This window comes from Coturnix japonica, unplaced genomic scaffold (assembly GCF_054131305.1).
Source record: "Coturnix japonica strain WE unplaced genomic scaffold, WE-NBRP24 Scf040, whole genome shotgun sequence".
NCBI classification, from domain to species: domain Eukaryota; kingdom Metazoa; phylum Chordata; class Aves; order Galliformes; family Phasianidae; genus Coturnix; species Coturnix japonica.
In genome coordinates, this window is record NW_028188943.1 from 3128670 (window position 1) to 3153403 (window position 24734).

The 24734-nt window shown below is 41.9% G+C and overlaps 2 protein-coding genes across 2 annotated transcripts; both read right to left on the minus strand.

Annotated features, from left to right (window-relative positions):
• Positions 1 to 3447: 3447 nt before the first annotated feature.
• Positions 3448 to 8749, minus strand: LOC146753010 (uncharacterized). The gene is made up of 4 exons (XM_085531168.1): positions 6680 to 8749; positions 5993 to 6257; positions 5139 to 5282; positions 3448 to 4613 (listed from the first exon to the last, which is right to left on the minus strand). Exons 2-4 carry the CDS (start codon positions 6009 to 6011, stop codon positions 4468 to 4470), a joined length of 309 nt encoding a protein of 102 aa, XP_085387294.1. The 5' UTR covers positions 6012 to 6257; positions 6680 to 8749; the 3' UTR covers positions 3448 to 4467.
• A 1594-nt stretch (positions 8750 to 10343) lies between these two features.
• Positions 10344 to 23751, minus strand: LOC146753011 (kinesin-like protein KIF20B). The gene is made up of 14 exons (XM_085531060.1): positions 23429 to 23751; positions 22872 to 22933; positions 22549 to 22668; positions 21134 to 21329; positions 17482 to 18685; positions 16903 to 17041; positions 16051 to 16173; positions 15491 to 15652; positions 14376 to 14540; positions 13611 to 13730; positions 13053 to 13133; positions 12198 to 12324; positions 11518 to 11660; positions 10344 to 10505 (listed from the first exon to the last, which is right to left on the minus strand). Exons 1-14 carry the CDS (start codon positions 23619 to 23621, stop codon positions 10425 to 10427), a joined length of 2916 nt encoding a protein of 971 aa, XP_085387186.1. The 5' UTR covers positions 23622 to 23751; the 3' UTR covers positions 10344 to 10424.
• Between the last annotated feature and the right edge of the window lie 983 nt (positions 23752 to 24734).

Genomic DNA, 24734 nt, shown 5'->3' on the forward strand with positions numbered 1-24734 from the left:
TACCCACCCTGTGTATTTATCTTGTGCTTGTCTCAACTCTCCCCATGTCAGAATGCCCCCAGTCTGAACTTAACTCTGTTCAGCAACTTTCTTGGTGGAAAAACTACTTATACAGCTGTTTTACAAGAGGGTTATACATTCAGTTAGGGCCTACACTATGTACTGAAAATACTGGAAACTTCCACTGCAAAACCACAATCTACCTCTCCCATCTGTGCAGCCTTGCAGACCCAGAGCATGCCAGGTTATTTCTGCTTTCATAGCATTTGCATGCTGTAGGGTGAGCAAAAGGTTCTGCTGCTTGATTCTTCTGCAAGAGCTGCCTACCGGCAAATGGTTGCAGGGATGGAGGATGTGACAGAAAGCATTTATCTCCACAAGAGCATAGTTACATTCAGTGCAGAGTGTGAGAGTCAGGTTGGTGTGGAAAAGCACTGACACGCTGGGGATGATGCAGTGCTCACATGTCTAACACTCACAGACATTACTGTCAGAAGGATGGTGCTGTGTTGTGTTTCTACCTTTGGCAGCCCCTGGAGAAATGCTGTGGCACACAGAACACCTTTGTATTGCACTGACTGCTGCCATGCAGCATGGATTTAACACACCAAATCAACAGGAGCATGACTGCATCTAACTGCCCTGAGAAAAACTACTGTAGCTGAAGAGATGAGGAGGCAGCTGCTCATCTGCAGAACAAGCAGCACTGCCAGACACTGGGCCAGGTGAGCACCTCCTGCTGCAGCGTGATGATGACAGGGCTGGAGATGATCTGCAAAGCCAGCTTAAAAGTGGGAGACGTGAGTCAACATGGCAGGAGGACAGAGGTGTTAGGGAGCAGCCAAGGCATCAAAGAGTATCAAAAGGCTTTGAAAAGTATCACAAAGCAACAGCCAGGAAGACTGGGATTATCATGAGCAGCAGCCTGGATGCTAGAGATTATTTGCTCCCATACAAAATGGTAGAGATCTTGCTGCAGACATCCCAAAGCCAGGCAAAATGGGAACCCAGAGCTCTTCCTGCACAAACCCCACAGCCAGAGTGTTGCAAGCTGAGCTGCCTTGCTGTTTGTTGCATTCATTGCAATTCCTGTGAATGAAGACTCGGAATGCAGTCAAGGTGATGATTGAGCATGAGTGACTTTATTCAATAAAAGACAGGAGGGCTTGAGAGGTCAAGGGTGAAGATGGGACTCCTCTTGTCAAGATGAGAGTGGCTCAGAGCTGGTGCTGCTGCCTGGTGCCTGGGACTGGCAGCCTGACTCTAAGTCCCCATCTAAGATGCTCAGCTTCACCTCACTGATGCTGACCTGCTCCTGCATGGTGGTGCTGCTGCTGGGGCACTCGGGCTGTGCTTGGGATGGGCAGCACTGCAAAGGCGCTGGGTCACAATCCAGGCAGGTGACTGCTGTGTCTGGCAGGCTCAGGTCAGCATCTTCAGCAGAGCCAGGAGATATGAGAGCATGAACGTGGATGAGCCCCTTGTGTCCATCACTGTTACCATGTGGAAAGCTGTCATCCGAATTGCAGCGATTCATGCTTAATAAGAACTCTCCATTGATGGAAACACACTGCACATCACTACTTGGTTTGGATCTTTGGGGTTGACAAGGGCTCGAATCACCTAGGAAGGCATAGAAACACAAGGGTTAGTGTCAAACGTTTGCAAGTTGAATCATGAAAGAGGCTGTTGATACTTGGTAATAGAGTGGCGGCAGGAAGAAGCAAATAGGCTTCAAGCAACAGAGCCACTGTCTTGCAAGTGATCCTCATGCAGGTCCAGCTCGTGTGTTGTTTCACTGTAATCTGCTTCTTTGGGTCTACCTAGTGGGCAGCAGCACTCGAGCTGTTACTGATATCACTGAAAAGAAATGGAGACAATTGTTCTATTCCTAAGAGCTTCAAGGTGCCTAGAAGCACAAATAGAAACCAGCAGTATTTCATCACTTCACCAAAAGGAAGGTCAAACACCTGAACTGTGAAGAGCAGTTACAGAACCTATGCATAAGATCACACCAGACATACTTTGTTCTAACAACAGTTATGGCACATAGTCCATTTCCTTCAATATTCCCAAAATGAAATGATGTGGAGCATTACAGGGAAAGAAACACTGCACACAGACACTATGACCCTGATTAGACTCAAGCAGCAGACTTAAAACAAGTCAGAGTTTTAGATTCCAGGATATTTCAGGACCTATCACGTGTGAAATTCAGTTACACAACAGTGCCTAGGTGCCTGCATTTCAAGCAACTTTCAGATCACAGCCATGTAAAATAAAAACAAATTCAGTGCAGAAATAGCAAGCCTGTACCTTAATACTCATGAGATTATCCATTTTTTACAGCACTCTAAGTTCTAAAACTTTCTCATCCCAGTTCACTTCAACAAGTTCCACCAGTTCAAGCAACGCAGTTCTGAGATCCTGTGTATGTTAGGCAGATAGAATTGAACAGTGCAGAAATAATCTCTGACAGCTTTAAGAGCTCCGTTCTGCTTACAAACTCTCAGTCCAAAACTATTCACAGTTTTAAGGCAATGAACACCTGAAGCAGTTGGATCATCTGCCATTTGCCGCATTCTGCTTCTTGGCATCATGATTAGCACAAAGGGTTTTCTGCTGTCCTGCAGAGATGGACAAAGTCCTGCTTACAAATGGACCAAGTTCCAGTGTACAGCAGAGTTTGTACCAGACTAAAAAGCCATGTCATTCAATTCATTTGCTCAGGTTGTTATGCACTCAGAAAGGATACAGAACTAACTGTTGGATTCTGAAGGTAATCTGTGGGGTCCTGTAGAGAGTGTTTTTTACAGCTAGTTAGCTGAGAAGGGTCGTAAACACGGTGCGGTTAATCAAGCAGCCATAACACCTGCAAGGACGGTGAGAACATCAGGATGCCCTGTGATGGTTAGAAACTAGCCATGGTTCTGGGAACTCAGCAAGGGAGTAGCTTTCAGGATGATAACAACAAGCTGTTAAGATACTCGGGGATGGTATGTAATTGGGAACCAATGATGAGCTCCACTTTTGCAATATGTATGAGCTGATTATCCGTATTATAAAGGTACACGCAGCCAAGGAATAAACGAGATTCGCTGATCATGTCAATGACAGGTGTGGTCGTCTGCTTTTCTCCCGCCGTTCTGCAACATCGTTGTTGTTTAGTGTCACTGGGTTCGTTAAACTGCTGTTCATTCTCAGATCGTTGGTTTTTTTTCATTTTTTCCCTCCTAGACCCATTCACAATCTCCCTTCCCTTCCCCTCTCGACCGCGCTGCACCGCGCTGTTAGAGAGGGGAGGTTCTTTGTTCCTTCTCTCCCTGGGTTTGTTCCCACTGTCACCGAGTGAGCTCTAGAGAGAACTCCGTGACACAAACTCATTGCAAAGTCTAAGCTAGAAGAAGCACCACCTCAGTGTATCCCAGAAAAAGAATAGCGTTGAGATTTTAATTGGTTTTGGTTTTTTGTTTTATTGGGGGTGGGTTGTTTTTTGTTGTTTTTTTAGGGTTTTTGGGGTTTTTTTTTGCCTTTTTTTTTTTTTTTTTTTTGGGGGGGGAGGGTGGGGGGGGTGCGAGGGGAAGGGAGAGGGAGGGGACAGTTGTTTGGTTGTTTTTAATATACAATAAAGCTCTGCAGTTCCGCTGTCAGTCGCCTCAGAGAGTTCCCGAAGGAGCTCAACCACATTCTGCTCAACACTGAGTTGTTCCATAGAGTGGAGCAATGGTAGTCTTGCAGATGGAGCAATGCAGGAATTCTGACAGGATCTCCAGGTGTATCCAGTTCATCATCTGAAAGCTCCGCAATCAAATTGGAAGGGACCAGTCCTCTTGTGCCATCTGTCAGCTCTCCCTGAAACCAGCCTTTCTCACCCACATCTCCAAAGACATTACGTTTTGTCCAGCAGTCAGAGGAAGCTCGTTTTCTGGGTCCTCATGAGGACCCTCAACAGGAATGTAGCTGTGTCGAGCTAAGAATCTTCAAACTGCTGGTGATACCTGTCCTGGAGTATGCAGGATGAAGGACAAAAGCTCTGCTCTCACATTCAGGGCCGTCCTCTGACAGAAGGCAGCACTCAGGACTGTTCCCAAGGATCTCTTTCATGGCTTTCAGTTCAAGCTCCAGGTCTTCCAGATGACCTTGAAGACTTCGGGCCTCTTCAATGGCAGAATGGAACGGACTGGAGCTATTACGGAGATTCTTGTTTGACTGGGTCAGAGTCTGTCTCGTTTCCTTCCCCAGCTCCATCTGCTGCTTCTGCTGCTCTCTTTTCCCTCTTGCGTGCTCTGTGAGAATGAGTTTCAGAAAGCACTACTCAGTGACAGGAAATAAGGGGAAACTTGAAAGACTTTGCAACCTAAGTCCTGGCAGTGTACTGCCAGCGGCTGATTTGGCCGTCCAGGATCCTGGCACCACAAATGCTTCATTGCCAAATGCAGCAATAAGGTGTTCTGGGGAAAGGCCAACTCACAGGTAGTCTTTGAGCACCCATATCACAACACCAACGGCCAGCACCAGCGCAGGCAGCAGCATCGCTGAGACTGTCACCGGAATGTGGCGCTTCCGCACAGATGTGTGAGCAGCAGCCTCTGTGCTTTTGCCTGTGTTCATCCCTGGAAGAAATGAGACAATGTCCCACGTTACCTTCAGCTGCATTACAGATAATCTCTCAGTGTGCTTCATGGACCCAAGAGGTCATTTTGTCAGTGGGTGCCTCCGTCTCTGGTGCCGAAGCACCGGAGGACAAGAAGGATTGCTTCCACCTCTCGTTGGGTACGGAGAGGCTGCACAGGCACTACCCGTGTCCTCCTCTGGGCCGAGAGCTGGGGCTGTACTCTGGGGTCTGGGCTTGGTCCGTGGGGAGAGCTACAGAGCAGAATCCCTCACGCTTTTCCTGGCATGCGTGTCCTGAGCTCCCCCTGTGGGACGCCCCCCAGGCTGAAGGTCAGGCTTCAGCCAGCACAGGGCACAGCCAGAGCCAGCCCAGGGGAGAAACACTCCTGCTTCTTTTACATGTGCTCTATGCTCACACGCTCAGGTCTGGCTGCTGACCTGGTGTGCAAGAGCTGGCAGCAAGAGCCTGCAGGAACGCAGTGACTCTGGTTCGTGACACCGTATGATCATGGGACAGAAATTACCTGGCATGCCGGTTGGTGCTGCCTGCATTCCTCTGTCCGGGACTGGCAGTATGGGATATCCGCCTTCCTGCAGTGCATCCGGGACTGGCAGTGTGGGATATCCGCCTTCCTGGAGTGCATCCCTCTCACTTTGTTGGTCCGTTCCTTTAGAAAGAAAGCAGGGCAGTAGGATTGGGATGTCACGTGCCCTCATAAAAAACTGAGCTTCTCCAATCACGAACTCAGGTAAAGTCCAGCCCCCCCCCCCCAAGTACACTGTGAGCCCCTCTGTTACCCAAGGGCATTTGGGCCCTCCCAGCTATTGGACAATGCTGACTCCCTCACACCTCTTGAGAAATCAGCTCCTGTGCAAGGCCCTCACATACTGTGCTGTCACCAGCCCGTCACAGCCAGGTAGCTGCAGGCTGAAATCCAAGCTCTAACACACAGTCCAAGCCTTCAGAATTAGCATCTCCACCTCATTTCCAGCATTAGCAAAGGCAGCCAACCCTGCTCGGGATGCTCCTCCTGCCTTGAACTTGCTCAGCTGCACGGAGGGCTTTGGATGAACAGAAGCACAGCGCTTGCCACTTTGCCACTTGCTGCCATCTGGGTGCCAACGACTGCACAAAGCAGCTCTGACAAGTAATGGTTGTGCTGGGGGAGCAGCTGCCTCTGGGTCTTGGCTGGATGCAGACCATCTGGCAGCAGACCAGCTCTGGTGCTTGACAGCACCTGCAAGGTGATACACGGAACACGGCTGCAGCACGGCTCTGACCCATCCCTTCCTGCTGTGCAGGCTACAGCCTGCCCACACCTGTATATCACACCTCAGCTTCCCAGGTCCCACAGTGAACAGACTGAAGTATACCCACCACGCTCTGCCTTCTCCATTTCCTTCAGCAGTCGCTTCAGGAGACGGGATGAGCCCTGAGAGTATTTTCCTTGCTTGGATTCATCCTCTTCTCTTTCCGGACCTTAACAGAATGTATGAAGTTAAATATCATGTGCATGAAGATCTGAAGATCAGTGGCGAGTCAGCCAAGTCAGTGAAGACAGAGTACTCACTGCTGGGATTCCAGCTGGGCTCCAGCACAGGAGGAAACCGATGACCAGGCAAGGCCCACACTGGGGGCACTTCTGCAACCAAAGACCCATGAAAAGTTTTAGTCACACACTACAGCATCAACTGAGTAGCAGAGCGTACAGGGGACAGGGCCTGCAGACACAAGTGTGATCAGACACAGGTGAGGAGAGCTTCCGGCACATGTGGGGGCCTCCTTTTCCCTGAGTGACCTGTAGGGTCTGGCGGTGGTTGGGGAATGCCACAGCCCAAATACAAAGGTCTGGGCTCCCTCAGCTGCAGAGGGGCAGCGGTAACCTTCCCACTGAAACGTGGCAGCTCTCCGAGAGAAAAAATACTCATGGCTCATCTGTGCAAACCCTTCCGGGCACAAACAGGCTTGGAAGACCTGGAGAGGATCTCCAGTAAAATTGCACCCAGGTAAACCATGAGAGCATGAACGTTTCAGCCTTCAAGGAAACAGACACTCACAACTTACCCCTGGGTTGTCCCCCAGGCACAGGCATGAAGTCCGGATCCAAAGGAGCATCCGGAAAGGGAGCACGAAGCTCATCATCTAGAATCAAGAACAGATGAGATAAGTTCCCACTTATATACACTATATGGTGTGATCTCCTTCTCCCTCAGTAACTGGATGTGGGGCATGGGAGAATAACTCAGGTCATGATTTCCAAAGTTGCAGGGTGGACGGGATGACCCGTAGGCTGGCACCTGGCAGCGTATGCAGTGCTCTCTCCGGGCCACGTGCCACATCTCTCACAGATTACATGGAAGAAGATGCAGCCCCCCAGGGCTTTCTTACTGGGAGGCCTCTGATGGACAGCAAGGTCACACTGAGGCACTGGAGGAAAGCACACCTGTCTCTTCCCCTGGGCTGTGGACTGGGGCTCTGGCTTGGAAACTGGGGAGTGCCATGAGCCTGAAGCAGAAATGCTCATGCACGCCCAGCACGCCTCTTCTGAACTCTCCCCGGGCATCTCCCAGGACGAAGGCTGTGCTGCAGCCAGCAATTAGCAGAGCTACAGCCTGGCATGGCTGGAGCCAGCCCTGGGGAGCAGCGCAGCCACGGGCTCTTGCCCGGCTCCTGCAGTGCTGCCCATCACCCCCTACCCAGCAACACCCCCATGGAAGGCAGGCCCCAGGCAAGTGTACTACAGGGCCGTGGGGACACAGCCTGACTTCTTGCTCCCAGCGCTGCTCAGTTTGGGTCCCATCTCTACCCACTCACCTGCTCCCCGTGCTCGCCACGGAGCAGCACAGCTCTCCTGAAAACTCATGGCCACCAATAGGAGGAAGAGGACAAGGCGGGCAGGGTCCATGGCCGCCCCCACACTTGCACCACGCTTCCAACACCACCGCTGCAGCCACAGTGAGTGTCGCACTGAGCCAAGCCTGCAGCCAGGCCTTGTGATCTCATGACGCAGCTCAGCACAGTCATAGGATGGGGCATTGTGACCTCACATCTCTGTGATTCCGGGTGGTGGCTCCCCGCAGGCTGCTGCTCTTGTGATGCACTGCACCAGGGCTGTGTGGGGCTGGTGCTTACATCATAGAAATGCAGAATCATAGAATGGCTTGGCTTGCAAGGGACAGTGAAGAACTCAGAACCCCAGCCCCACTGCCTCGGGCAGAGATGCCACCCACAGAGTCTTGCTGCCCAGAGCTCCATCCAGCCTGGCCTTGAACACCTCCAGGGATGGAGCATCCACAACTTTGCTTGGCAAACTTTTGCAGAGCTTCAACAACCCCAAGAAGGCATTATTTCCAGCCTGGTGCAACACCTCAGGCCACAGGGGTAGTGACGCAATATGCACAGGTTATCCACGCGTGTGAAACATGCTGCAATTAAGCAAGCCAAGCGGATAAATCCTCTCCAGTGTGGAGGATGATGGCTGAAATACAAACACGGAGAAGCTGACCTTCCCACAGACCCGCCAAGTCGAGTGTCACGTGCTTACATTTTTGTTGATAGATCTGCAGTTTCATCTTTTTTTGATGGCTAAGGAAATCCCCTTTCCTGCACCAAGTGTATTTCCCACGTGTAACGTGCTTCCAAGCCTGATTTTAGTAGCAGATATTGAAGGCTTGCTAGTTGGCACCTCCCATCCCCAAAGTCCCAGTGAACTCACCCACTGCTGGCAACTGGATGCTTGGTGGCGAGAGAACCATCACCTATAGGATCCCACCTGGGTTTCCAGAAACTGTTGCACCTTTGGATACATGGCGATAAATACTGTGTCCATACAACACCCTCATTGAATCAGAGCCTGCCACCTTCCCTACAACCAGGCAAAGGGTGCAAAGGAAGCTGAACTGCTGAACCAGGCACCAATGGGGCTTACGTGTTTGCATCAAAAGACAAAATACCAAGCAGAGAGCGTGGGAATCAGATGTTGTTTCTGAAGCAGAATTAAGATTAAAAAAATTGATTTCACAGTCTGACATCAACCCTCCTCCACCCCTCCCATTCCCCCCCCAGAGCACCCCTCCCTTCCTTCCCTCTTTGTTTAACAAAGACTTTGAATAAAATCATCATATCAATACTACAATTGCTGGCCTGGGATTATTATCGCCTCTTTGGGGTTCCTGGACAGGAGAGGTGCACCCCACTGATTTCAGCGGTCCTGCCTGGGTGGTGAGGTGACTTCTTGGGATGGCTGATAGGAAACTGTTACATAAAGGATGGGCTCTATGAAAGCTAAGGCACAGGTGTTGACTCCTGCTGTCTCGGTAATTTTGTGCACAGACAGAGGCAAGGGAATTTAATTCTTGCTTTGGGGGGTCTCTTGAGTCTCAGGTGAGTCTTGGGACTCAGGTGAGTCTGGGAGCGCGCTGTTGCTGTATGGTACCCTGTGCACTTGATGAAGTGCCAGCAGCACACCCCTAATAATCCGAGAATCAGAGCGAGGTACTCCAGAGGGAATGGGCCCTAAATCCAAGAATTGTGTGAGCTGAGCAGTTCGCAGCATCATTCTGGAGATAAGGGGAATAGGAGCTGCCAAGTACAAGGGAAAAGCATCCCCAGAATTGTGCCTGAAGATAAGCCCCTTGGGGAGAAGCTTCAGAACTGGAAAAATAATTCCAAAACTGGGGACAATGAAAAAGATGTTTAAATACTGTATACAAAAAGCCTAGAGAGCCACTAAAGGGAAAATCATTATTTTGACCAAAATAGGGGTCTGACAAAGATTGGGCTTGTCAGACTTTGAATTTATATGTAAACAGTAATACTCCTTTCTCTGAAAAAGAATTGGCTTATGACACTGAATGGGTGCAAGAAGTAACAGTTCCTCACAAGGAGTCAAAGTTCAAAAGAAAAAAAAAGCAGAAAGATCATAAATGGGATCCCTTAGATACATTCCCTCCCTTCCCCCCTCAACTCCCACAATTTCTAGAGCAATGCAAGCAGCAGCAACCCCTCCAGAGAAGGGGGATGGCTGAGCTGCTGATCCCATGCAGGGCCCCAGAGGGAGGATGCACTCTCAATTACCGAGGGAACTGGAACAGTGTAAACAGGACCTGGAGAGTTCTCCTTTCTCTAAAACTAACCTTACAAATACTTCACATTATCCTCTTAGGGAAGTCTCCTTAGGTCAAAGGAAAATAGGGCATGCTAAGCTGCCATTTTTACTAGCAGAGAAGTCAGGAGATTCAAGGAGGAAATTGATTCCTTAACTGGGGATCCCGTAAGAATAGCAGAGCAATTAAATCAATTACTACGACCTAATTTCTAATCATGGACAGAAATGATGCTTATCATGTGTAGAGAGTGGTTTTTTACAGTTAGTTAGCTGAGAAGGGTCGTAAACACGGTGCAGTTAATCTAACAGTCATGCCACCTGCAAGGGCAGTAAGAATAACAAGATGCTCTGGGATGGTGAGAAACTAGCCATGGTTCTGGGAACTCAGCAAGGGAGTAGCTTTCAGTTGATAACAACAAGCTGTTAAGATACTCGGGGATGGTATGTAATTGGGAACCAATGATGAGCTCCACTTTTGCAATTATCCGTATTATAAAGGTACACGCAGCCAAGGAATAAATGAGATTCGCTGATCATATGTCAATGACAGGTGTGGTCGTCTGCTTTTCTCCCGCCGTTCTGCAACAAACACCTATATACAAATTTAAGAACACAACGGAGTAACTGTTACTGTTTATTAACAACCAGTTTTAAAAATACGATAAAAGTATGTCCTGAGAAAGGGGGAACAAACACGCTTCTTCAAGGTTTTTTAGCTGTTCTGGATCTCAGCCGTCGCTTGATGATCAGATGATCACTTTCCTTCTTTTGTTCCTCAGATTCCTGAAGAAAACATTTCAAAAGTTACTCATCTTTTCGCACAAGACTGACAAGCTCTTCCTGACCCACGCAAACATATTTCTTCCCCTAAATGGATTTCAGAATGGCATTTGCTTATTATATTTTATTCAGAAAACTATGGGATACCGAGATCATTTTAATGCAGCTTAATCACAAGGAACAAATATGGAGAATGTACAAAATCCTGTTTATCTTAAAAAAGCACACACATCTGAGGAAAGCCTGAAGGCAGCTTTCATTTTGAAATACTTGTTTTCAAAAGAGTATTATAATACTTGTTTTGTGAAACATGAAGCTTTCAGAAAACATTTTTAGCCTCAATCCCTGTAGCTATGACTTGCCCAGAATTTCAGTTCTCGGTTCAGTTCCATGTTCTCAGAACTACAGTGAGAGAAGAAATTGTCTCATCTTCTTCATCCTCTAACAAAAAAAATAACATTTTGGTTTCTGCCCCTATCATTCGTCAAATCGTCAAAGAATTCAGAAGGATATTACAGTATGGGCAAATGATCACTATGCTGAACAGAAAAAGGACTCTAATATAATTAAAAGATGCAGTTCCAACAGAGCAAGAATGTTCTTAGCACAATAGCTGCCGACAGAGTCATGAAACTGGCACATCAGATCCTTTGCAAGTTGGCTTAGACAGGAGATCATAGTTTAAGCATACCTAAAAAGCTGTCTAAGTTGTGCTCTAGAAAAGCGTGTAGTAGAATAATCCCACTCCGACACACTGAAATTATCTATGATTCCAAATTAGAAGACATCTCCGTGATTGCTACATCACCTACTTAGTAAACTGTAAGCCAGCCAAACACAGAGATCTTTGAGGACAAACTAAAACAGAACAGCAGGAAGACCAACAAGAATGACTTGGTAGAATAAAGAAATACCTCAGTACTTTCAACCTCCTCCTGCAAATAGATGAAACCTCCAGTCTGTTTGGACTCCTTAGTAGTTTATTTTAAGCCAAGACTACAGTATAATCGCTTACCGAAGAAGCAGGTATATCTAGAGGGCCAGAAACGACAGTGGAATACAGCTTCCTTTTGCATCGTTTTGGCTTGGTCTCTCCTTCTTTGAGACTTTCAGGTTCATTTGATTTAGGAGAACTTACTGCTGACATCAGCTTCTTGGCTAGAAGAAATTTGTTTTGATACATAAACCAATCAACTTACTGGTTTTGTGAGTCTTTAAATCAATGAATGCAAAAAAAGCTTCGTAACAAACTTGGTTTATAAATGACACGTAAAATTTAAGTGAAAATACTCAGAAATTGTATTTGTTCATCGAGATTCTTTATTGCTTCTATAGCTGAACCTGTTTATAGGTTCAGGTATGGCAGCTTAAAGCATGCATTAAAATGGAGTATGAAAGACAATCATGGCTCAGAAGTCGCTGGAAGTCAGAAACTTCAGCAGGAGTTAAACAACAGGCCTAACTTTCGTGCTGACAGAAGCACAAAACAGAACCAACTTTGTCTGTATACTTGTAGGTTTTCACAAATGTAATAATGAATCTCTGAAGAGACGAATAAATGCATTTACTTCATAAATCAAAGGACAACTTAACATGGCAGACAAGTCTAAGAACACATACATTAATAGCCTACAGCAGAAACAAGCCATTCTACAATGTCTAGAAAACATGGAATAAAACTTATTCTACACCAACCTTTAGAGTGTATAATAGAAGGAGAGCTTTGAATAAAGTCTCCAACTTTTTGCAGTGTTTCATCCTTCTTTTTAGTCAGTCTTGAAGCATGTACTCGCTTTCTCAGGAAGTAGTCTTTTCCGGATTTCTGTTCAACAGAGATGTGAACATGTGAAACAAGAGCATTGTTTAAACTTCATTTTAGTTCAACGTTATTTTAAGTTGACATTTTGAGCTTTACTACTGACACCTCTGTTCATTATGCTGATGATACCACAACGGCAAGTAATGTAGACAATTTTATACCCTTTAGGGAGTTGTCAAAATCTCAGCTATTTCAAGGCATACGTTTCTTAAAGTTTCTTAATAAGGCAGTAGTTTCTTTAAAAGTAGCTCCCAAGCTGTGGAGTTGTTTCTTACATAAGCTGTTCTAATTACATAAAATAAACAAACATACAAAACAGAAGACAACAGATGGGAAAAATCTACTACTCATACTCTGACCATGCCAAGGATACTGCTATCACATGTGAACATCTGTTTTTAATAACTGCCATGCATATTAATGATATGAACCTTAGTTTAATACAAGGGCTTCACTTACAAAAGCACACGATAATACACTAAAGCTTCTCTTCCCAACTACTCAGTGTGCAATATCCTTCCCTCCAAATCATTACACAGTACAGCCATTACACGCTCTGGGGACAGACTGACTTGCCCTTTGGTTAGCTTATGGAATTTAATAGGAAGAGCTCATAAGCATGTAAGATTCCCATTCAGGTATACACATAAGGATAAGACACTGCTTCTTTCGTGTGACCACACAATTACAGGAAGTCCCAAGCTAGCTTCAAAACTAGAACAAAAACCAACCATTTTCTCATCACTTGCAGAGGGAGAATTAAAAGCCATGACAGATTTTGTATTTTTCGTGTTCTCACTTTTCACAAAATCCTGGGAAAATAAGACAAGTTTCAGCCATGATTCTTTTGGAAAGAAAAATTGATGTCACAAAAGTGAACACTTTAAACACCTTTGCTAATAGTAGGGAAGTATTTGCTAGTGGTAACTATTCCACTGTAAATCAAATAATAAATAAGCATTCAATTATAAAAACAGGACATTAAGATATCAGTATTAGACATCTCATGATGTCTAAAACGCTGATTTATGTCTACAGGTTTCAAAGAAAAAACACAATGGAGTTAAGAGAAATTCCCTTCTCTTAAACCATTATCACTGAGATTGGCTATTAGTTTTGTTCATTAAAGCAGAATTGATTAAATTCTTCAACTACTTTACTGAGGTAGAAATAGCATTGATTTAATGCTTAAATGAGAATGGTTTAGAGAACATGAGATCTTTTCCTACTCATTCCTTATCAAAAGCAATACAATCACAACATTTTCAGATCTGAAGTTTCATACTAACCTCAGATTCATTTAATGAAGTGAGGCTCCTAGTACATCGACGTGACAAATAATTGTCTTCAGCTTTGCATCTTAATGGAATACTTTCTCCAGTTTTAGTTTTGCTTTGTTGTTTCCTAGGCTGTAAATATTTAAAAGGAGTAAAGATTAGGCTATGCATTAGACCTCCAAAATATCTCGAGTTTTCTAAAGTTACAGTGTAAAACCTCAAGCTCAGACGCCACATGAACACGTAAGCTGAAACACAGCACAAGTATGAGAAGGTAGTAACATCTATTCATTGTGTGATCTTCAGATACACCCTACTGGGTCTCACTAACAGTCTCAGGCAGTATTCTGCCTCCAAAAGAGAGAAAGCGAGACATTATTTAGGTACAAAATCTGTAACGCTGGTCATTTTGTCATCCATTCCCCCCATACTCTGCACGCGCACAGCTGCTATGTTAGAACACCAAAGGCTAAACCTCTGCCTAATCTTCAGCATCCACATACGAATACATGGAAAACTGCATGGAAAACTGCATGGAAAAGTTCCATAATGTACACAGAGAGATGGTGTTCTAGTAAATAAAATATTTTTGAGAAGATGAGAGCTCATGTTTGAGTGGAAGACAAAAAGAACCAACAAGTACTCATCACTGAATATGTAGTTAAAGGACTATATGCCAAGAACAATGATTCCAGCTCCAGTATCTCCTAGGAAAACAGAAGAAAAAAAGGGGTTAACAAGATGTTAAGTACTGACTTTCTATAAATATAATCATACCTTTTCATTTACAGAGTCATTCCTTCTACTTTGTCTTTCTTCAAGTAAAGGTATTTCTGGCAAACACTGAGGGCTACTGTGGTTAATGTGTTGTTTTAATTCCTTTATAAAGTCATCTTTGTCAGCCAGTTCTTTTCTTAACTCTTCTATCACAGTTGCATTATCCTAATAAACAGTAAAAACTGCTGAGTTGTGGGATTGGCAAAAGGAATTAACACACACAAGCAGTATTGCAATTACTTAGTAGCATCAGTTTTAGAATTGCAGGCTAGAACACTTAACTATTCAAGAACAGTAACATTTCACAGATTTGTACGGTCACTGTTACAAGTGCAGTAGTCACAGAATTGCCTGGGAAGTTGTAATACAATATATTTTGATTCTTCTATTTTACTTATGTGCTTCAGCCTTCATCTCCCTTAAGATATAATAACCCGAGCTTTTATTTGTTCCCAAATCCTCGGTACTGTGAGAAAGTCGGCAGTTGTAGGGGAAGTTTTGCTATGAGAACATCTTTCTTCTCAGAGAAAGTGAATCCAAACATTCTCAAAAGAGCACAACTCATTTAGTCTTCTGTTTAGCTTCTGAAATTCTATGCTACGGCTTAGATTGGCTATCCTGATTAAAAGCTGGATGTTGAAATAAGAAATGCAACTTCCAGAGATCATCCCCCCTCTGCTTTTTGATGCTTCCCTTAATCTCTCTCCACGTCCCCTTCTGTCTTTTCATGCCATTGTAGATACTACCTCAGAGAAAGCAAAGAAAGTAAGAAACCTGAGACAGAACTACTGTCTGAGTATTGAGCCTAGCTTGGGATCCGGAAATGCTGTGAATTATCAGAAAAAGCTACATATGTCCAGTCTGATTGTAGGATCATAAGCATCAAACTGACATCTGCTTATCTGAACTACTGAAAAATTTGAAATTTTAGTAATTAACAGAAATTCTGTTTCTGAAGAACAAAAATAAAAGCTGGTGCTTTTTTTGGTTAGTTGCACATGATGTCAATACGACAGTGTTCAAGAACAGAACCACACCCAGAATACAAAGAGCAGGTACAGGAGTCTTACAGAATTTATGGGTAGCTAATCAGGTAGGAGGAAAGGAGAGCTGACCTTGCTTGAATCCTTTAAGGCAGATTGTCTCAGTTCTGCTATTTCTGTCTCTTTTTGTATGGCATTAGAAGCCAAAGTTTTGAGCTGTTTTTCCAAAGCTTCAACTAACTGATCTCTCTCCTCACGCCACTTTTGAAGATTATGGTCCTTTTCCTCCAGCTCCTATATTTCATGTTGAAAGAAAAGCATACACAGTAGAAACAAGCAGAATCTTTAAGACAGCCTAGAATTAATAAGTTTTTCATCTAGCATAAATAAGGACTCAAGCTGATAGAAAGAGTTTATGGTAAGACATTTCAATTAACATATCGTGATGTCACTCAACAAGATCAGGTTACATGCATGTATTACATATGTATTTACTATGCAGATTATTGTATTTAAAGCAATCTGCCAGTGCTCTGTAGTGACTAATTATTTGAATATCTTTCATGGTCTACCGCTAATTTCAGTTGGCCACTTTCATTTTGCTCCAATTTTTTTTTTTTTTTTGACCTTTTTCCTGTTGCTTGGAAAACCTGCATCATTCATTTAATAAAAATTAAGAGCAAGAAAAATACCTGTTTAAGTTGTTGGATAGTATAGTCTTTATAATCCAGCTCATCCTTAAACTGGTTATTAATCCTTTCAAGTTCATCCATCCTGTTCCTGAGGGATTCCTCCACAGAACGCATCGTGGACACCTGTAATGTAAGCACAGCTCACTGTTCATTAAAAGACTTCTGTAATCCAACCTGGCCAAATACTTCTTTGTTAAATAAAGAGGAACTCACAAACAAGTGCTGAGTAGGAAAACGACAGCAAGTGCAAGGTTACCAAGGAAGACATGAATTCATTTTTAAGCTTCAATTTTCCACCCCAAGCACACCCAATAAACTTTCAGACTAAGATCCTGCAAAATGGGTTTTAAAATATCTACTTGTTTAATAATTAAATTTTAACTATTAACATCACTGAAGCTGAAATTGAAGAAAAAAAATATACATGCTTATATTAAAGAGCCTCTGGAAATTAGTCTATTTCTCTTCAAGTAAATAGCATTCTTCTTCCCAGTTATCAGCGTTTTTTCACAATACTTAGGTTTTAGGCTTTGGAGTTACCACGGATACCAATGGCAAGTCACCAGTAACGTAGAGATAATAACAAGTCCCCTCCAGAGGCAGATTAGCTATTCTCTTCACAAACCTTATTCCAGACTACCAACCAACTTTACTTTCCTCTGTTCATTATCTATGCGAAACCATGTTTTAACTTCTGGTTCCCTCTAGAGCTTCAATGGCAACTTTACCTAAGATTTGCTGCTAGCCACACTAGTGTGAAATTTCCAGCTTCATAGTTAAAGTTTGAGAAGTTTTAACAGCAGAAAGCCAAGCATAATCTTACAGAAAAAAATATCTCAGTTGACTACAAACCTCGCTTTGTACTTGCTGAATTTGTTTCTCGGCATCAGAATGTTTGTCTTTTAGATCTGCATACTCTTCTTCTTTCCTCTGCAAATCTTTTTTCAAATTCAGTACAAGGGCAGAACTCTCAGAAAGAATATTTTCTAGCCTTATGTTAAAAATAAAGACACAAAGAACATTACTGTTACACGTCTCATGGAAACAGCAATTACAGCTTCATCCATGCCCTGCCTGTTGGTTTCTATTTGTAAATAGACTCTTAAATCTATCTAGACCAGTGACAAGATTTAAACAATTACTTTTGAATTTCAGCTTGCTTCTCATAATCAGATGCTGAAGCAATAAATTATTCAGATGCTATTCTGAGGGATGTACAACAAAACCACCAGAAATCCCCATATTATTCTTTATTTCCTTGCACACTTCTGTTTTCCCTTGGAACTCAAGTAGCATACCAAAGCATCCTAAAGTAGTAGTTTGGCCATTGATAAGCATGCAGATGCATTAAGTCGAAGGGATGTTCCCATTAACTATTTTTAACTCTAGTTCATTCTCAAAGGGCTCTAAGTTAACTCAGTGGTTACTTACGATTCTATACGTTGCACTTTCTCCATTTCACTCTTTTCCTTTTCCCGAAGAGAATGTTTCATTTGCTCCAAGCTGTTTTTCAGCTGCATAACTTCTTGAATCAGATTTGCTTCTTTGCTACTTAACTCTTCAAACTTTTTGTCTGCATTTGCAGACTTCTCCTGCAGAGTTGCTGTAACTGTCTCCAGATTAACAATAATAGATTCTTTTTCTTTAAGTAATTCATTGAGTTTTGACACATTGTCTTCCATTGTCTTGGAAGCCTCCAGGCGATATTCAAGCTCTCTTATTTTTACCTCACAGTTGGCAACTTCCTCCTGAAATTGTGCAATCACTCTCTGATCTTCTGCAGTCTTTTCTTCAAAGTCCTGAGTTTTCTTTTCTATTTGCTCATGTAACTGATTCACAAGATCATCTTCCTGACTAGTGTGAGGTGTAATCTCACATAGCTTCATTACAAGTCGATGATTATGATTTTCAGCATTATTCAGTCCCACCTTTAGGTTTTCATTGTCTTGAAGCAGTGCTGTGATGTGCTGACTTTTTTGTGAGGAAACATCAACAATACTTCTGCATACTTCCCAAATCCTTTCAAGACTATAGTTAAAGGAGAGGTCCTGCACAAGATCTGAGATGGAAGAAGTCTGTGACTGAATGCATGCAGAACTAATTTGAGATGTCCCTGGCTCATCTTTTTCACAGTCTGAGGAATCCTTTACACTGACAAAGTCAGTACCGATGGCGTGAAACTCTAAGTGACATTTGTATAATTCATCTAATTTGGTCCGCATGTTTTTTACTTGTGACACTTTATCAATTATATATTCTTTGGCAACTTCTATGTTGTTAGTTAGTTGGGCATTTTTGTCTTCTAGTGTCATATTTATAGATTTCTGTTCATCCAGTTCAGAAGCAATTTCCCGATAGTCAGCTTGACCCTGCAGAATTTGTTCACGGAGGACATCAGCTGTTTCTTCAGAAAAAGAAAGCTCAATACGCAGGCTTGTTACCTGCTTACTGAAATCTTCTTTTTTATTTTTTTCTCTTCTGCATTGTTCTTCAAGCACAGTTAAATGATGTTCCAAGATTTCAGCTCTTTCCCTCAGTGCTAGTACTTCCTTTCGGTACGTGGAGCACTTTTGTTTCATGTGTTCAATTTTCTTTTGCTCTACAGTGTTCTTTTTCTTTCTCTCATTTACAACTACTGTAAAACAAACAAACAAACAAACAAACAAAAAAAAAGGGAAAAGGAATGTAGCTCAGATTGATTAAAATCATTATTACACAGCAGTTCACAACACCAAGTAACAACTTCTAAGTGAAAAACTGTCGTAATATGCAAGCCATGCCCTCACATCACATAGTATTTGATACTAGTGAAGGAATTCAAGTCCTCTGAACACGTAATCAGGTGCCTCAGATTTCTATACAGAATTAACAGCAAAAGGTTTTCAGTCTGGAAGAACACTTTTACCATGGCACTACTCAAACCTTCCACTCCACACCAGTAGAAAATCTAATTAGATTTAAGAAACATGGGAACGAGATAGATAATTCACAGCTATATTCTTTCTATCTTCCCTGCTTCAGCAATCCCTATAAGGCAGCCAGGAATCACTCCATCTACATCTAAATGGTAGATAAAAAGTTCTCTAAGAAATTTCATTCCAACTCACAGTCCTCTTACTTTCAAAAGAAAGATAAAACCCTGGACAAGTTGATCACTTAAGTGTTGGTATCTGTCTCTCTTATTCAGTTGATTGCTAAACAAAATATGAGGATTCCTACTTCTGTCCACACTTACTCTTTTGCATATAAAGTTCACTCATAAAGTTGTACAAATTTGCAGATTCAAGTTTCCATAAATATTCTGTTAGCTTGGGGCTGTTTTTTTTCTTTAACTGGTGAGCAATTAGTTAAAATCACATGCATTTTCTTTCTATCAAAAGCGACTTCTGCTGTATTTCATCATTGCTTTAGAATCCAGTTATGTCCATTCCATAATATGCATACTTTAAGTATTAGAAAAATAAATATAAGTCAAGACTTACTAGGGATTGGGTCACCACAACAATATATTCCATGGTGATTCTTGTACAGTCCTTTTATTACTACAACTACAGAAATGCAGAATTTTATAGCACCCACGTGCAGCCTGCATTACATACAGATTCACATGTACTGCATGGAAACAGCCTCTTAACTCATCTAAGGAGTTTTATATACAGCCCTCAACTGATTTAAAAGTCATACTGAAGAAACAGCAGTGGCATATTCCACCCCAAACCAGGTTTTGGGTTTTGACTGCTGCTCCCAGCAACACTAGTGAGGGGAATATGATTTATAAGTAATCTAAACACTTTATGCTGAAAACAACAAGCAAGCACTAAAGCAAGATAAATAAGACTAGGGAGAAGATGTGTAATGTTCAGTCTAGAAGCTCCTTACACAGGAAGTAGGGAAAAAGCATTATTACAGAGCATAGGAAACAAGACCTAAAAGCACAGAGAATGGTGTAAATACCCTGAACTTGAAGCTGAGATAACCTAGCATCTCCTAAAACACTTTTGCTCGTGATAATTATATAACTAATTCTACAAAAGAACCAGCACAACATACCTGTGCTCATTGTTCTACTGTGTATATTTAACATAGCTAAAGAATATATATTAAGCGGTTTTTGAAATTGGATGCTATTAATACTCACAAATAGAAGAAAATTTTAACATGATTGAATACTCAGTACTTCTAAACAGAAAACTTCATGCTGACATTGTGACTATCAGCTACCCATTTTAATTCCTATGTGGAGCATTGCTGTCATTAATTTTTAAACGAGAGCTTTGGTCATATGATTAGAACAAACCCACTACTATTTGGAGTATGGAGGAGTCCACATCCCTCCCTCAGTCTCTGGTAAGATGCTTATATGTGATGCCATTCAGTGGTCACATTAGGATTCAATATTTATGCCAAATAAAGGCAGCAGGGACAAATTATCCAAGAACAGCATCTCATCCAAAGAAGGCCTTGACTTTCTCCCTTGCACATATTTTGCAAGAGGAATACAAGAAAGGAAGGGACTACAGCTAAGTTTTAGATTTTCCCTTCTACATTGTATATGCCTTCCGTAATTCTAGGAACACTGATGCTCAGCTGTGCCCAGAAGTGAAGTTAAATGCATCAGAGCTTATCCAAACCATTTTGCTCAAATATTGCCCATGAGCGAGCAATTAGCATGTCGTCAACAATTTTGATAGTTGCTTCAGGATAAACAAAACAAACAAACAAAAAAAAGCACTTGAGCAGCTGATGCTACTCAGAAGATCAGCAACAGCAGTTGAAACAATCCTAAAGAAACTGCTTTAAAACTATTACCAAATCTGCAAGTGCATCAACAGATGAGGAAAAAGCAAAAAGGAAAAAAATAGTGCAAAAAACTTTTATTCTTAAGCATTCAAAAATGAACAGCATAGGACCTTCTGAAAAAGGGATATTTACATAACAGTTACTTCTATTTACAGTTTAACACAGTGGCTTTTCTCCTTATACCATAAGGTAACGTGCTTCACAGCCTTTTGCTTCCTATCCGGAATAGGAAGCAATTTATTGTTTTGGAAGACACCCTGTTCAACGATGGAAGAAACTGTACCTTTCTTTGGAGGTGGCTCTTCCACAGTAGGCTTATCTTCATCAGTACTGCGCTTTCTTCCCACTTCCAACTCAGTTTTCTCTTGTTTCAGTGCTTTAACTGAAAGCACTGAAAATTGGCTGCTTTCAGTTCCTTCATTAGTGTTCTCTTCTGCCGGTTCTGCTTTAATGGTAGTTAAATGGTAGGTAGTCTTTTCCTGTATTGATATAAGATCAGTTACATTGAAGCTTAACAAAAGGAGCACTTAAGTCTCAGTAATCTTCTGTAGGCAAATATTTACACAAAACCATAGAGCTAAAATATTTACCCGGTGACTCTATAGACATCAGTTACAAATCTCAATAGCAGACAGAACAAGTACACCTTCAGATAATGACAAGTGCAATACTCGGTAGAGTATACAAGGGAAAGCAAGAGCCTAGCAGGTTACAAAGTAAAAGACTTGCACACAATCAAGAGTTTACCAGTTTATCAAAGAATTTCCTGTTTCCAAGAAGTCAACAAAATTACAAACATGGTCAAAGAGCAAATGGTCAGCTCTCATACAAGTTCATCACATCACACTTCTGCTAAGCTGCTAAAATCACTTTCATCGTGACAGATATAATCCAACCTTAAAGCTTAGTCAGCTCTGTCACGCATATTTTAGATTGTGTCCTTGACCACAAGTGAAGCTTCCTTACTTACAAGATGACGATTGTTAAGCCATGCTGGCACTGCCAAGGACTGATTATTCATCTTTAGTAGCTTATGAAAAGAAAAGCTTCAGAAGTGTTCAGGCCACACAATCTCACAGATAGAGTTGGAGCCTTGTTCTTGGAAGAAGTAATAGGCGAGGACATGACTACTCATCACAGTCAGCTTTAATACCATGGAAATACTAAGTTGCAGTGATGCAGACAGTCAAAGACTAAGAAGGGTCAAGTTGCTAAGCTTACAAGGTTAGAGATCTGAGTGACAGAATTAACTATAAATGTTTTCAGAGCTACTTCAGGCTACCAAACATCAAAAAATGAACAAAAACCACCAGAAGTGGTATGCACACATACTTAATCAAGCTAGTCTTCACATATTCAGTAGCTCGCAGTACATTAGTCAGGATAAAGTTTTATGGACTGCATAGAACGTGGAGATATCCTGACCATTCATACTCGTACTTCCAACTCTACTCAACATACTTTTACTGTTGCTCTTCCTCTGATGTAGGAGTGTGAGGCAGGAGTTAGTGGAACACACTGATACTTTTGTTGTTTGTGTTAACAACAACTACCTTCAGATAAATTTGAATTGTTTACAATTTCAAGCGAGTACCAGCTACATACAGAAAATCAGTTTTCCAAAAATGTGTTGATTACAAGCATAGAATTAGTGTTTTCCTTTTTTTGTATAAGGATACGGAGATGTGTAAAACTCACATAATCTTTTACTTTTTCTTCTAAATGAGATTTTAAGTCTTGTAGCTCTGTAATAATGTCATCTTTTTGCACCACGATGTCCATTAGCTCTCGAATCCTTTCATTTTGTGCATTCATTTTCTTGGAAATAAAAAATAAAAAAAATTCAGTCATCAGTTTCTAATGTAGTGTTAAGTAGCTGAATTACACAGTGCATTAAAGGCAAATTCAGTTAAGCTAAGCTCAGTAAGAAATCTATTAATGGAGCCTTCTGGAATAGCATTTTAAGCTACCACAAGTTGGTATTAAAACAATTTTACACAACATCTTCTTGATAAAGATACCTCAGTTGCTTCTTTAAGTTGCTCAACAGACTCATCCAATTTAATCATCTGCATTTCAAAGTCTGTAACACACAGAAAAGGTTGTATTACATAAGTAGCCAATAGATAGTTTATTAAGTAATCAATTTTTCCAGATATTCTAATGTTTAGGTAGCTTTTGAACAGATTAATTAATTTGCATGTGGTCTTCACTTATTGGGAGTGATTCAAAAGTTTTCTATATTTCTTGGAACGAAAACATTGCATCAACAAGACATAAAGAAGAGTAGAGATTACAATATAAAAGTAAAAATCAAGATATAGACATTTAACCCCATACTTACGAAAGCGTAAAGCTGCTAGTTGCAGTTTAAAGGAGAGGGGGGAAAAAAGAAAAGAAATAACCAAAAACTGTGGAATTGCTGAACCTGAATATACACAAGGAACAAACTATCACTTATCTACAGGCTATGGTTCCAAAGGTAGAACATCTCCTCTAATTCCTACTCAAACTGGTTATTTCTATTTTAGATTAATGAACTATTTCTGTCTTCTACCTTTCACATCGCATAACTCACCTTTGTTCTTCTGCATCAGCTCTTCTTCAGTTTTAAGTAGTTTGGTGTTTTTCTCTGTTAGCTCTTCTTTGGTCTCCATCAGTTCAAAGTTAGTTTTCTCCAGCTGCTTTTCAAACCAGCCAATATCTTCCTTCGGGTCCCCCAGGGATACAATGGAACTATGTGCTGCCTCAGCTTGCTCTTTAATATCCATGACATCATAATGCACAGAATCAAGAATGCCCTCAGGATCAACACAGGTGTCAGGCACTATGCTATGTTCTCCACCCTGAAACGTAATTTATAATCAGTTAAAACTGGTGAATAGCTGACTACATAATAGCTGTTATTTCTACAGATAGTCTGGATAGCCACTATGAAGACAGCCATACAAGAAGTTTTTAATTTCAGCTTCAAAACCCACCTCACAAATTCACATACAACATGACAGTGATTCGTATGGGGGGAAGATAAGTGGCATTCTAGTAACAGCTAATATATTTTATAGTATTTGATGACCACGCCCCCTTTTTTTTTTTTTTTTTTTTTTTTTTTTTAAATATTACCCCAGATTGATCTCCTTCAAATGTAACGTACAAGTTCGGACTCCCCTTTTCTTTGTATACAGCGTAAATTTTCATTTTGTGTTGCAGGAACAAGGAAAACGCCCAAATTCCCAAAGCTTTCTGAAACTGTTCTTAAGGCTCAGCAACTATTCCTGCTAGATGAAGAATAGATGTATCTTGCTCATCATACAGCAACACAGCATGCACTTCTTTGTAAACAGCCTTGTGTTTCTATAAGATGTGCCCATAACATTTAAATAGTAAAAAGGAAAATATTTAAGAAAAAAAAAAGGAAAATATTTAAGAAAAAAAAAAGGAAAATATTTAAGAAAAAAAAAAGAAAAATACCAGGGTGTCATGGTTTAATAATTTTGCTATCAGTATTCCACATCATAACATCATATAAAGCATGAATAATTTTACTGCTCCCGAACACTTGCAGTATATTGATGATATTGTCATGTGGGGCCATACAGCAGCAGAGATTTTCAAGAAAAGAAAACAGATAATCCAAATTCTTTTGCAAGCTGGTTTCGCCATTAAGCACAGCAAGGTGAAGGGGTCTGCCCAGGAAATCCAGTTCTTAGGTGTAAAATGGCAAGATGGGCATCGACACATCCCAGCAGATGTGATTGACAAAATCACTGCTATGTCTCCTCCCACCAACAAGACAGAGACCCAATCTTTTCTGGGAGTAGTGGGCTTTTGGAGAATGCATGTCCCAAACTACAGCCACATAGTGAGCCCCCTCTATCAGGTAA